At 37.5% G+C, this 13,383-nt stretch overlaps 1 protein-coding gene across 20 annotated transcripts in view; it reads left to right on the top strand.

The window, feature by feature from the left end:
• The window catches only part of lcorl (ligand dependent nuclear receptor corepressor-like), a 122,547-nt gene that overhangs the window by 75,328 nt on the left and 33,836 nt on the right, over positions 1 to 13,383 (top strand). For 2 of the 20 annotated variants that reach the window (XM_048528253.1, XM_048528245.1), the window contains exon 7: positions 4,987 to 8,556. The exons of 14 other annotated variants lie outside the window; for them this stretch is intronic. In XM_048528253.1, the coding sequence (XP_048384210.1) occupies positions 4,987 to 6,028 (1,042 nt within the window). In that variant the 3' untranslated portion in view covers positions 6,029 to 8,556. Of the gene's footprint in view, positions 1 to 4,986; positions 8,557 to 9,704; positions 10,028 to 13,383 lie in introns of those variants that run through there. 4 more of the 20 variants (XR_009445871.1, XM_059646844.1, XM_048528271.2 and 1 more) reach the window with 4 other exon arrangements.

Genomic DNA, 13,383 nt, shown 5'->3' with positions numbered 1-13,383 from the left:
TTTTTATTAACAGGCTAGGGGGTTAAGGGGATTGGGCAGGTAATTGTATTAAATGGCAGAGCAGGCTTAATTGGTTGAATTGCCTCCCACTCCTAGCATGTAAGAAATTCACCAGGATGTCGCCAAAGTGGAGAAATTCAACTGTGAAGAGAGACTAGATAGGTTGGAATTGTTCTCTGTTTGGAGCAAAGGACAGTCTCTAATTTGGGATGTAGAATTCTGGGAGTTATATATTGAATAGATAAAGAGACACATTTCCCCTTAGTAAAGAAGTCAATAATGAGATAATACAGTTTTAAGGGAAAAACAGCAGGAAGTTTAGAAGGGATTTAAAGATTTTATATTCACTTGGTGGTTGCTGGGTATCTGGAACTCGGCATAAATGTGTAGTGGAGGCAGGCATGCTCAACATGTAAGAATTATTTTGAACATGTGAATTGACATGTGAACCTATAAGGCTATGGGTCAAGCGCTGGAAGATGAGTGCTGATGACCAGTGTGGACATGATGGGCCAAAATGCCTTGTTCCGTGCTGCTAAAACTCTTGGGTGAAAAGATGGAGTCACTAAATGAGAGAAATTAGCTGCTGGTGCAAAGTAACATTTGTGCTGATGAGACAAATGTAGGAAAGACTGAGTGGAAATGTTTAAAGCATGATAAAGAAGAAAGATCTGGCAAAATAAGCAGGGTTGCTATAGACGGCAAATGTGGAGGAAGCAAAGCAGGTAATTTACTGTTTCAAACCACCTCACCTATTATTGAATTGGGATCATTAGCATGACCTAATCCAGTGAGTTTGGTGCAATCCTCATTTAGCGTCAAAACATTTGAGAAAGAATTAACTGTGTTTACGACCCACAGTTCTTAAACTGATTTAAGGTTGAATGTTGTAGTGCAACAAGTAGAAAGAAGATTTCATCAAGCTTGTATTCAGCTTCAGTGGAAATCTCTACAAATACAAGGACAGAGGTAAGAGTGGATGATGTGAGGAAAATTAAAAACAAGTGATCAAAATCTTAGTGATGTATATACACTTTAACATAAGTGTGCAACAAAGAGTTCACTTGGCCTACTTTTGCGCTTACCAGTGTAGAGGCTGCCACATCATGAGCAGTGAACATAGTGTGCCAAGTTGGATGAAATATAAATAAAAATCTTCCAAGCGAAAGGTAGGTTTAATGCCCTGGATGTTGATAGGAAGAAGGAAAAATTTTCAGTAGTGCATTTCGTGATCACAGGACAGCACAAAGCACTGTACAGCCAGTGAAGTATTTTTGAAATATAGTCACTGTTAAAATGTTAGAAACTTGACAACTAATTCGTGCAAAGCAAACTCCCACAAAAAGTAATGTGATAAGGTCACTGGATTCCTCTCCACGGATGCTGCCAGACCCGAGTTTCTCCCAGCAATGTCAGTTTTCATTTGTTTCAGGTCTCTAAAATGTTAAATAGTTATTTGAGGAGTAATGTTGGTCACAGCAGGGGTATAACTCCTGTCATCTTTTTCAAAATAGTGCATTGGCATATTTTTCACTCACCTGACAGGCCTCTGTTTAGCATCTCATCTGAAAATCAGAAGCTCCATCGTTACATTACCCATCCACTAATACATTGAAAAATCAGCTTAGATTTGTGTGCTGCAATTCCTGGAGTTGACCCTCAGATTCCATAGGCAAGAGTCCTTCCACTGAGTTGCAGCACACCTGCAAGAAATTGAAAATGTCAGTGTTGTATCTCCTTTTGCTTGAGGAGTGGCAGGAAAGGAGAGTAGTTAATGGAGAATGGCCTGGTATGTCTCAGAGGGTGCTGTCCCTCAGAATGAAGAGTTGGGGTCAAAACAAATGTTTTTGTTGATTCAGTCTTGGGGTGGCAGAAATGTTTGAAGTGGATATTCATACCTGGAAGATGGCTGGTGACCTTTCCTGACTCTGAAAGGGAGATATAGAATCATAGAGATCTGCAGCACAGAGAATGGACATGAACAAATAGTCTTACCAACAACAGCAAAGGTGAATACTCAGTTGAGAAAGAGATATTTCAGAAGCACTGGAGCAGGTGGTGTCATTGACTGAACAGATGCAATAGAGAAACTGGCTGAATGGAATTGTGCCCTTGCAGGAAATATATTCCCATGACACTACTCTCAGAACAGCAGAAATGTTCTCCCCAGTGTCCTGCTCCCCCGTGTTTATTCCTTAATCAACATCCTAGGAGTACAGATCAACTGATGATTATATTTCATTGCTACTTGTAAAACTTTGTTTCATGCTGCATTTCTAATGTTACAACTGTGACCATAGTTCAAAACATACTTCATTAACTTAAAAACAAAATTGGCACTGTAAGATTTTTGAGAAATATTTTGAATGCAAGTTAGTTTTGTTTCTTTCCTTTCAAGTTCCCTGACACATGAATTTTACTTTTGTTTTTGATGTTTGAAGTCTTTAAGTCTTGAATTCTTTGCAGTAATCTGTTCAGTTGACAAATAAGGCTTATGGAATGAGGATTCTATAAATTTAGTTTTGTGTAATTTTCTTACCTCCCTGTGGTCTTTTCAGTTTTGAATGCATTTCTAGTGCCCACTTGTTTCCCCTCAACTCTGTGTACATGTACAGTCGTGTTTTTACTCCCTGTGCAAGAACCTAAAAAAAAGTCTTTGTAGGCTTTGAGAGCTAAAATAACCCATTATTTCAATCGGTTGTCCTTGGGAGCACTTCTCAGCAGAAGTGAGCACCCTGTGTATTCCCTTCTAAACAACTTTTAAGCCTGCAGTGTTCTCTGACTAATTTCATGTTGCGTATTTACCCTTGCTGCACTATACAGCTGTCTAGCGGTTAATGTGCCTGACAAAGTGATGATGAAATCTCCAGGTACCAGGTAATTATGACTGACATTGTCTTACAAGAATTTAATGCTGAATTACACAAGTGGCAGCACAGCAAATCCATCTCAATTGATGGTCCCTAAAATAGTTCTCATCTCCTTTTTAAAATGTTAAAGCTCCCAAGAAACAAAATTAATAGTTCCTATTTAAATATTTTTCCTTGAAAGGAGGAAAAAACACTAGGTTTGTAACATTTTGATCCACTAAATTCATGACTTCCATGGACAGTTCATATCGTGACAATCCTGGAACATCTCAAGAGGGAGACTTCCTTGTGCAGCAATATTTGGGTATCAAGGGTGATACTTTTCAGGTCAGCGTGAAGAAACAAGTTTAAACATACCACCTTCACATCTGAATTAATATAAAGGGCAACCATTTCATTTTACATTATAACTATTACTTTAAACATTCTTCCCCCATGAAATATTTAGATGGTGGACTTTGGTTTAAAGGTCCCAAATATGGTCTTAAATACACATTTATTTTAAAACTACATTGAAATACTGGCATTTTAATGACAATTGGAATGTTTGGATAGATGAACTGAGAGTGGAAACATATCTTGGTATGTGTGTTAATGGTTTGTAAATATTACTTTGTAACTTAGAAATTTGAGAATTAAGTTTTTTTTCTCTTCAGAATGCAATCTAAAAGGGTAAGGCTGTTGGGTTTTCTTTGAATGTTAATTCACAAAAATCACCTGCATTTTACCAAATAACAAACAAGTTATATATAGTCATTTGGGAGCACATAGTTTGAGGATTGCTGAAAAACCACATTTCTTCTTAGTTTTTGCTTGGAACAAAATAGAAACATTAAAGAGCAATATTTTGACCAAAGTCAACTTACCTTTTTTAAAATATAATCTAAACTTGGCAGTTTATGGTCAGTCCTCCTTTAAGTGGTGCATTCCCTGTGGCTATGTCTCTATCAAATTCAAGTCCACTTGCAAACTGATCAGTGCACACTTTTCTCAAATTACAAATGTTGTTTTCCCCTTTTTCCGTTGATGTTTCCTGAGAGTTGTCTAGCACTCAACAGGACAAAAAAAGTCAATTTGTTTCAGCAATACTCAAACATTAAGTGACAAATATTAGTCTAATGTGCATGTAATCAATTAAGAACTTTTTGAATTACATAATTAAAATGTGAACATACCTAAAACTTGGATTTACATAGATGCGAATAGAATAGAAATCTTGTCAAATTTTCTTGAATTGAGTAGCATTCATACAGAAGTAATTTACTTCATATATAACTTAAGTTGACACTTCTGGCACTTTACTTTCAAAGAAATAATGAAAATTGTATTTCTAGGTCATTTGTGTTAAAACAGGAGCAGTTGTAAAGCGTTTCATATACATATTAAAAAATTGTAAAATGAATCATGTTCTTTATCCAGTGCCTGCTTTTTATTTAGTATTTTAAGTTGATTAATAAATGGCAGTTAGCCACAAACACAAGTTGCATCTTTATCTGTTTAGCTTAGATGCATTTAAAATTAATATTAGCACTAATACGTCACATTTGGAGTGTCACTGTGAATTGTTACTGTGCGGTATTAATGTGGCCTGTGCTTTATGTTTTGTGCAATGTTTTGGAAAATGTTCTTAGCATGTTGTGATTGCAGTACCCTGCTTGGGAAAAAAAAAGAGGGTTGACTCTTTTATTACTTGTTTAGTGGTAACGTCACATTTCTACTAACACATGCTTTAGGAATTTCAATGCCATTTTAATACAGTAAATTGGAAAGGAAAATAATTGAAGCTCTAAAACTGTGAAAGTTGTTCCTTTTGTTTTGCAAGCAACTATCACGGGATAACAACAGCAAGAAACATTTAATACAAATATTGAACTGTAACATAAAGCTCTTGCCATGGCCGCTTTAGAAGTGCAATCAAACATTTACCCTTCCCTACCAGAACTGTAACCTTTCGCAACTTTTAAGCAAAAACAGCCAGAGCTCAAAGACTTAAACAATGAGAGATGCAGTGATGTTACCCAAGCAAGCCTGTAATAAAGGAGTGGACCCTTCCCTTCCATAGCTGTGTGCCAGTCTCTTGCGTCAGCTTACCATCGTTTCATTCCATCCATCCTAGGAGACTACAGATAAACACTGAGGAGCATGTGAAACGAAGTGCTGAATTTGCAGATGGTTTGCTTTCAAAGGCCTTGAAAGACATTCAGTCAGGGGCATTGGATATGAACAAAGCAGCCATACTTTATGGAATACCTCACCAGACTTTACTTCTCCACTTGGAAGCCTTATCAGGAAGAGCAGCTCCGCTGAAAAGTAAAACCAGAGAAAGTTGTTTCTCGAAGACCTTTGAGGAACCTAATGCTCTTCTGCAGAAAGTTGCATTATGGGCTAGAGCTCAGGCAGAACATAGTCCCGATCAGTGCAGCGAGCAACGAAAACTAACTCATGTTGAATCCTCAGAGTTGAAATTCCCCACTGCTTCCAGTTACCTCCATCAGTTAACCCTGCAAAGAATGGTTACACAGCTGAAAGAAAAAGATGGCAATCTTCATAATGAAAGTGTCAGTAGTTCTTTTGTTCAATTAAAAATCCCTCAGGTACGAGCAAGCTCTGTGCCCAAGTCCCAGCCTGATGGCTGTGGTCTCTTTGATGTTATGTACCAGGTATCAAAAACCTCTTCGCTGCTGGAAGGATCAGCTCTTCAAAAACTCAAAACTATCCTGCCCAAGCAGAGTAAAATTGAATGTTCCTTACCTTTGACTCATTCTAGTGTTGATTCCTACCTACTGCATGGAGACCTTCCTCCACTATGTCTTAATGTAAAGAATGGCACAGTTGATGTGACATCTGAAAATGATAGTCAGGATCATATTAGCTTGAAGGACAGTAAACAGCCGAGGAAAAAGCGGGGCCGTTATCGGCAGTATGATCATGACATTTTGGAAGAAGCTATTACGATGGTAATGAGTGGGAAAATGAGTGTCTCTAAAGCACAAGGAATTTATGGAGTACCTCACAGCACTTTAGAATACAAAGTAAAAGAGAGATCTGGGACACTGAAGACACCTCCGAAGAAGAAACTCAGATTAACGGACACTGGGTTGTTCAGTATGACAAATTCAGGGACAAGCAGCTCCAAAAGTAGCAACAAGTCTACATAAATCCTCTTAAAAAAGGGATGTGACTCAGATGGATTTCACTACACAGTAAATGCTAATTCAAATAGTATTGTAAAACCACCCTTTGGCCTTCAGGCAAAGCATAGTTTCAAGCAGGGATTGGACTGTACGTAAAAAGGAGTATGCTTAGTACAGTCGCATGTGCTAGTTGTCATCTTAATGCTGTTGTAGAATAAAACTAATTGTGATTAGATAATTTGATGTCTAGTAAGGAAAATGCCACATAGGCATTTTTGATTATTCAGTTGTAAGACAAATAATAGTCACTTGCAGCATTATTTTATAGGATTGGCTCCCTGAGCCCACGTCAGGAATAGAAGTAAACTGACCACAGTCTTACTACCTAAAGTAGGTGAGGAAATTAGATTCTAAAGTATGAAATCAACCTACTGATTTATTAAAAGTACAGTGCAGAGTGTGCTATGTTTTAAGTCCTGGCTATTTTGTATAAGTTATACAATTCAGATGTACATGTCAAATTATTGCATAATGCAGGTGTTCATTTCACAAATTTAAAATGCAAATTTTAGGGGGCGTCAACAGGAGTTGACTGGGTAAAGCATATTGTGTTTTAGGAGCAGTGAAATTCTGTACTACATCTGTTCTGCTGGCAAGATATTTATTTGAGATGGGAGAGAGATAATGGGAACTGCAGATGCTGGAGAATCCAAGACAACAAAATGTGAGGCTGGATAAACACAGCAGGCCAAGCAGCATCTCAGGAGCACAAAAGCTGACGTTTCGGGCCTAGACCCTTCATCAGAGCTCTCTGATGAAGGGTCTAGGCCAAGATATTTATTTATTTATTTTGACCCTGTTATTTCTCCACTCCAATAATCTCCCCAATCCACTTGTAATGGGATAATTAAGCAAATTGTGCCTATAGTGAATCTCATACTTTCACCTGAGTGACTTCACAGTTACCATGAAAAGACTTTGCCTTTCCCTCTTCCTGTCCACAGCGCAGGCAACTCTGCCTTTTCACCCATTCCAACCCCACTCACCACCAATGCATGCACCCATCCTTTTATTGAAACCAAAAACGGATGAAGTTTGCACCCAAAAATGGGAGATTAAATCTCATTCCATGCATAAAATGTTTGACTGCCCACAACTTGGCCAGTATTTTGTTCTATAGATTTAATGTTCTGCCAACTTTTGGGGGCCTATAATTATTTGTGAATGGAAGAGCTAAAATGCCATGCTTCTCAAGCATGGGGGGTGGGAATGGAATAAATTCCTAAACAGATGTTCCAGTTTTGTGATATCTGAAAGTTGAAGTGCAAATATTAATAATTGAGAAACATGATGTGAAAGGAATGACTAACAAATTGATTGAGCACTGTATAGAGCATGATGCATAAGATGCACTGACGAAATCGGAGAATAGTATTTTTTTTGTTGCTCCTAGTCTGGATTTAATAAAACAAAATATAGGTATAGTACGTTGTAACAAGTTTGCAATTTCTCTCACTCCCAAGACACAGTTTTACTAAATGTAAACTAACCTGCTGCTAAGTGTTCGTCAGAGACTTGGTAATTCAAGTTTCTCAAAGATGTTCCAACCGTTTCAATTTTTCTATCCATATAGATTGAGTACCAAATTCAGCGGTTGCTTTTCTCCTAATTTGTAAAGGTAATTCAATTTTCGTGTGCATATTTTCATTCTGAGCGTGATGTTCAGTTATTTTTCAAGTTTTACAAAGGCCATTCATCCATTTCAATGTATGTTTGTATGCATTATCATTTTGTAAGTACCAAATTCAGCAGCTGTATAATAAGATGGTTTTAACAAAATAGGTTTTACATTCAGGATCTGGACATAATTTGGTAAGAAAGAAAAGCTTTGAACAGTTTTAGAATTTTGTGTTACTGAAGATCCGGTTATCTAATTTTGTGACTTGGAATAGGGCAATTATTTCTAAACTTTTGCGTGAATCTGTGTTGCAGGTTTTGCCTTTGTAGTTCATACTGAAGTTTTTCTTTGAAACAAAGTTGAAAAGTTTCATTTCAGAATTTTAAGGATCAGATGAAGTTACTTTTTTTTCTTAGTGTCATATAAATGAGAGAAATGATTTGGGCTTGCTCTGCCAGCTACTAAATTTGCAGTATAAATGTGTCCGCACTTTGCTAATCTGCCATAAGAAGAAAGTGGCATTCTTAAATTCGGTAATTTTTAGTGCTTGCCCATAGTTTGAACTAAAGAAATTAAAACGCTGAGCAAGCCCTAAATGCATGGTTCTAATTCAGTACTAGGGATGTCACGATATTATGATAGTCATGTAAAATATATGGTCCTCCTTTCACTCCATCTCTTGCTATTTTTGCATTAAGACCAATAGTAACATGAAGTGTGCAACAGGAAAAGTAATCCTTTTTGTCATCAAACATTGCAGTGGTTTTGAAAAACAAAAGACTAAATAAATTTAGAAAATAGTAAATAACCTTTGGGTTAAATAAATGGAATGCACCATCCAAAAATACAGAAAACAGATTTTAGAGGAACACTAATGTACATTAAAATAGGTTTCCTAACTTTTATTTTGTGGGGGGGGGGGGTGTGGGGGAGTGCGGTAGGAGGTTGGAAGTGGGGAAGGTTTGCTTCATGGTTTTTAATTTTGTAGGAACTTAGTCTTTTGTAAAATGAAGAAAACACAAGTTTTGCCTTTTAATGATAGGAAAGCTGATTTCTGAGTCACAGTAAACTACTGTGCCACTATCCATTTTTAATTGGATTTTTTCCCTGCATAATATGTTTAATATCGTGACAACCGACTTCAGTACTTGAGAATGTTTCTGGAAAAAATTTTGTATTACAAAACAGTGCCTCTGTTTATAGAATTACTGCTCGGTAACATTTAAACCATTTTCTGGTAAATAATGGGGAAATTTTATATTGTATATTATGTTTAGCAAAAATGATTTTTAGTTTACAGTAAGTACAGATGATCACTTCTGTTCAAATTGCAGTACAGTATTTCCATTATCACAGTAATATAGCTAAACTCTGTGGCTGCCTTGATTTTAAAAATTGGTTAATGTAAAACTGATTTTAGATGATTAGTTATATTTATGCATAAATCAATTGCACTATATTCATGAATTATTTATTACAATATTTTCTAATGAAAACAAATGTTATCTGGATAATGTGTTTTGTGGTGTTAAACATTTACTGTGATTCTGTTTTCTTATGATGTGTTGTTTAATCCTCAATCTGTACAGATTTCGGCTGTTTACTTATTGTGTTTATAGGTTGTAATTTGTAGTAAAGCACTTTGATGCTTTTGCACATAAAATTGAAAACTACAATGTGGTGAAGTTGTCTTTCTTGTGCATAGCTGATGGTAAAGTTATGTCCTGATACTCATTCTAAATCAAAGTAAATAGGAGGAAAGAAGCCAATAGTTGGAGCTACTTTCTATGAATAAAATTTTCTATTACTAATGTCCAACTTTACTAGCTAAAATACCCCTGTATCAATAACTTCTGTTATGGGTATGTAGCCAATGTGTGCACAAATGCTTTTTATTAGTGATCGGTGCCTTTCAGATCCCCTTGGCAAAAAAGCTTGTTAATTGTTTTTTCAAAAGTTGTTTCTATTTAATTTAAATACAAGGGGTATAATTTCCATTGGGATCTTCCTGATGTGCTGCAGAAACTTTGGAATCCCAGGAAAGAAGACTTGGGCAGTTTACAACCATTTGTAGTAAAGTTATCAGGATCTCGGAAGAACCTCTGCAAAACGTTTACCTTGGAGTGATGAGTTGACATGCTATGTGAATCTATGCATCTCCTTTAAGACATTAGGAATTTCCACAACAACAAATTCAGAACTTTTCATTCCACAATCTGTCCCATCTTATTGGGTAATTTGATTGTATAAGGCAATTTTTGGTTTTTGACAAAATTGCATACTCACTTATTGAGAAAATCTGTGCTTTAACTATTCTCCTCCTCTGTCAACCCTAATTTAGTATTATTAAATAACAGTTAGACATGATTCATCTTGGTTTTGTCATATTTGTCTAAACATGTGTTGAAAGATATGGTAACGGTTGTGTGAAGAGTAAATTGAATTATTAAATTTTTTGAGAAGTGTTCATGAAACTAGACCAGAGTTTTTCTGTATCCATAATTTTTGAGCCTGTAATATCACACTAATGTTTTTTTTGCAAGCAGTATTGTAGTTTTTACAACCTTTGGTATGCACTATGGTATAGTGTGGCTGTGGCTACATTGGTTGCACTGTCACCTTGGTCAGAGGTTGTGTCTTCAAATCTTACACTAGGACTTGAATAGAAAAATTAAGACTGCCACTCCATTAAAGTAGTGAGTATGATGAACTGATGGAAGTGAAATCTTTTAGATGAGATGTGAAAATGAGGTCTGCTATTCAGAATGCATGTAAAAGGTTCCATAATAGCACTTCAGAAAACAACCGGAGAATATTTTCCCCATTGTCCTGGAAGTTACGTTTACATGAGATGCAATGTTTGTTACCTTTTGTGAGAAGACTGACTCTGTCGAGTGAAGATGCTAATTCAAACTAGAGTTTGATGTTGCTCAACTGTAACTAGTGGAATGTTGCAGGGAGCAGTGCTAGACCCTCAACTACTTATAATCTTTATTAAGGCCTTTCCTGAAGGGATGAATGGACTCACTATCTTGTAGCTAAATTTGTTGACAATACGGTGATAGATAGGAAAGCAACTTGAAGATGCTATAAATCTGCCAAGGAGTGTTCAGTTTCAGTGACTAAGTCCAAGGATGGGCAAGAAAGTGGAAATAAGGATCAGCCATGTTCTTGCTAAGTTCCCTGGGCCGGATGGGATTTATCCTCGGATCCTCTGGGAAGCCAGGGAGGAGATTGCCGAGCCTTTGGCATTGATCTTTTAACTCGTCATTGTCTACAAGAATAGTGCCAGATGACTGGAGGATAGCAAATGTGGTTCCCCTGTTCAAGAAGGGGAGTAGAGACAACCCTGGTAATTATAGACCAGAGAGCCTTACCTCGGTTGTTGGTAAAGTGTTGGAAAAGGTTATAAGGGGTAGGATTTATAATCATTTAGAAAATAATAAATTGATTAGGGATAGTCAGCATGGTTTTGTGAAGGGTAGGCCGTGCTTCTCAAACCTTGAATTCTTTGAGAAGGTGACCAGACAGGTAGATGAGTTAACCAGTTGATGTGGTGTATATGGATTTCAGCAAGGCGTTCGATAAGGTTCCCCACAATAGGCTATTGTACAAAATGCGGAGGAATGGGATTGTGGGAGATATAGCAGTTTGGATCGGAAATTGTCGTCTTTCAGCAAGCCGGAGGGCGGTAGTTGATGGGAAATGTTCATCCTGGAGACCAGTTACTAGTGGTGTAATGCAAGGATTGGTGTTGGGTCCACTGCTGTTGGTCATTTTTATGAATGACCTTGATGAGGGCGTAGAAGGATGGGTTAGTAAATTTGCAGACGACATTAAGGTCGGTGGAGTTGTGGGTAGTGACGAAGGATGCTGTAGGTTGCAGAGAGACATAGATAAGCTGCAGAGTTGGGCTGAGAGGTGGCAAATGGAGTTTAATGTGGACAAGTGTGAGGTGATGCACTTTGTTAGGAGTAACCAGAAGGCGCAGTACTGGGCTAATTGTAAGATTCTTTGTAGTGTAGATGAGCAGAGAGACCTCTGTGTCAGTGTACACAGATCCTTGAAAGTTGCCACCCAGGTTGACAGGGCTGTTAAGAAGGCATACAGTGTTTTAGCTTTTATTAATAGAGGGATCGAGTTCCGGAACCAAGAGGTTATGCTGCAGCTGTACAAAACTCTCTGGTGTGGCTGCACTTGGAGTATTGTGTACAGTTCTGGTCACCGCATTATAAGGATGTGGAAGCTTTGGAAAGGGTGCAGAGGAGATTTACTAGGATGTTGCCTGGTATGGAGGGAAGGTCTTACGAGGAAAGGCTGAGGGACTTGAGGCTGTTTTCATTAGAGAGAAGCTGGTTGAGAGATGACTTAATTGAGACATATATTAAAAAAATCAGAGTTAGATAGGGTGGATAGGCAGAGCCTTTTTCCTAGATGGTGACGGTGAGCATGAGGGGGCATAGCTTTAAATTGAGGGGTGAAAGATATAGGACAGATGTCAGAGGTGGTTTCTTTACTCAGTAGTAAGGGAATGGAACGCTTTGCCCGCAACAGTAGTAGATTTGCCAACTTTAGGTACATTTAAGTTGTCATTGGATAAGCGTGGACGTACATGTAATAGTGTAGGTTAGGTGGGCTTGAGATCGGTATGACAGGTCAGCACAACATCGAGGGCCAAAGGGCCTGTACTGTGCTGTAATGCTCTATGTTCTGTGTTTAAATGTTGGACCAGGCTTGATGAGCTAAATTGCCTACTTTTTTAAATAATCTATTATTCAATTAAATCTTGGCTGATTTGAACCTCAACTCAATTTGTAGAGTTTTTGCTCCCTATTCCAAGATACCTTTACACACACACTGCTGCTTCTCCCATCCCTTCAATAAAAACTATTCTGTTTCACTTTTTTTTCCTCGAGTGTTGATGCAAGGACAAGTGTTCCAGATTTATACTGGTCTTTATGCAAAAAAGTACCTTTCTTTTGTCCATTTAACTCTATGCTTAAAAATATGTCCAATGATTTAGGTCACTTGTCACAAATTTGAGAAGCGTGAGAGTTGTTGAGGTGGGATGATCATGTAGGGAGATGAGAGGGAGAAAAATATCTTATCTACCTACTTGAAAGACTTTAGTGCAGCCTCAGCAAATGAGACATAGAAGTAGATGGTTAGACCATGCCCAGAACACTTTTTTTTTAAAGAAAACACCCTGTTAAAGGGGCCTCTTGGCCATCAGAAATCAATCTAAGCCTCACAGCTATCATTTCTGCCTTGGTACCTGTGCTGCACAATTTGGGGAGCCCTTAACTCTATGCCTTTATATTCTAAAATTACAAATTAGTGGGTTTGCAGACCATGCTATCAAATAAGTGAATAGACCTTTGAAGAAAATTGAAACAGAAGGCAAATGAGAAATATTTTACTGAATTAAGATCTTGCAGATGCTGACACAACTAAGAGTTTAAGAAAGTCGCCTGTCAAGGCAGTAAGTGGTGCATCCACTTGGAAGCTTGGTGCTACCTTACTAAATGTATTGAACAAGTCAACTTTTAAACAAAATTATTCGTAAGATTTCAAGTTTTAATCCTGATCTGTGCTAAATTGATGAATATCAGGAAAGCAGCAGGCAAAACCCACTAGTATGTTCCTATTCCTAGCAAGCTAATAAGATAGGCTTTACTTTGAAATGTTTCGTAAAGGCCTC

This window comes from Stegostoma tigrinum, chromosome 1 (genome assembly GCF_030684315.1).
Source record: "Stegostoma tigrinum isolate sSteTig4 chromosome 1, sSteTig4.hap1, whole genome shotgun sequence".
NCBI classification, from domain to species: Eukaryota; Metazoa; Chordata; class Chondrichthyes; order Orectolobiformes; family Stegostomatidae; genus Stegostoma; species Stegostoma tigrinum.
This window is presented reverse-complemented; position numbering and strand designations above follow the sequence as displayed.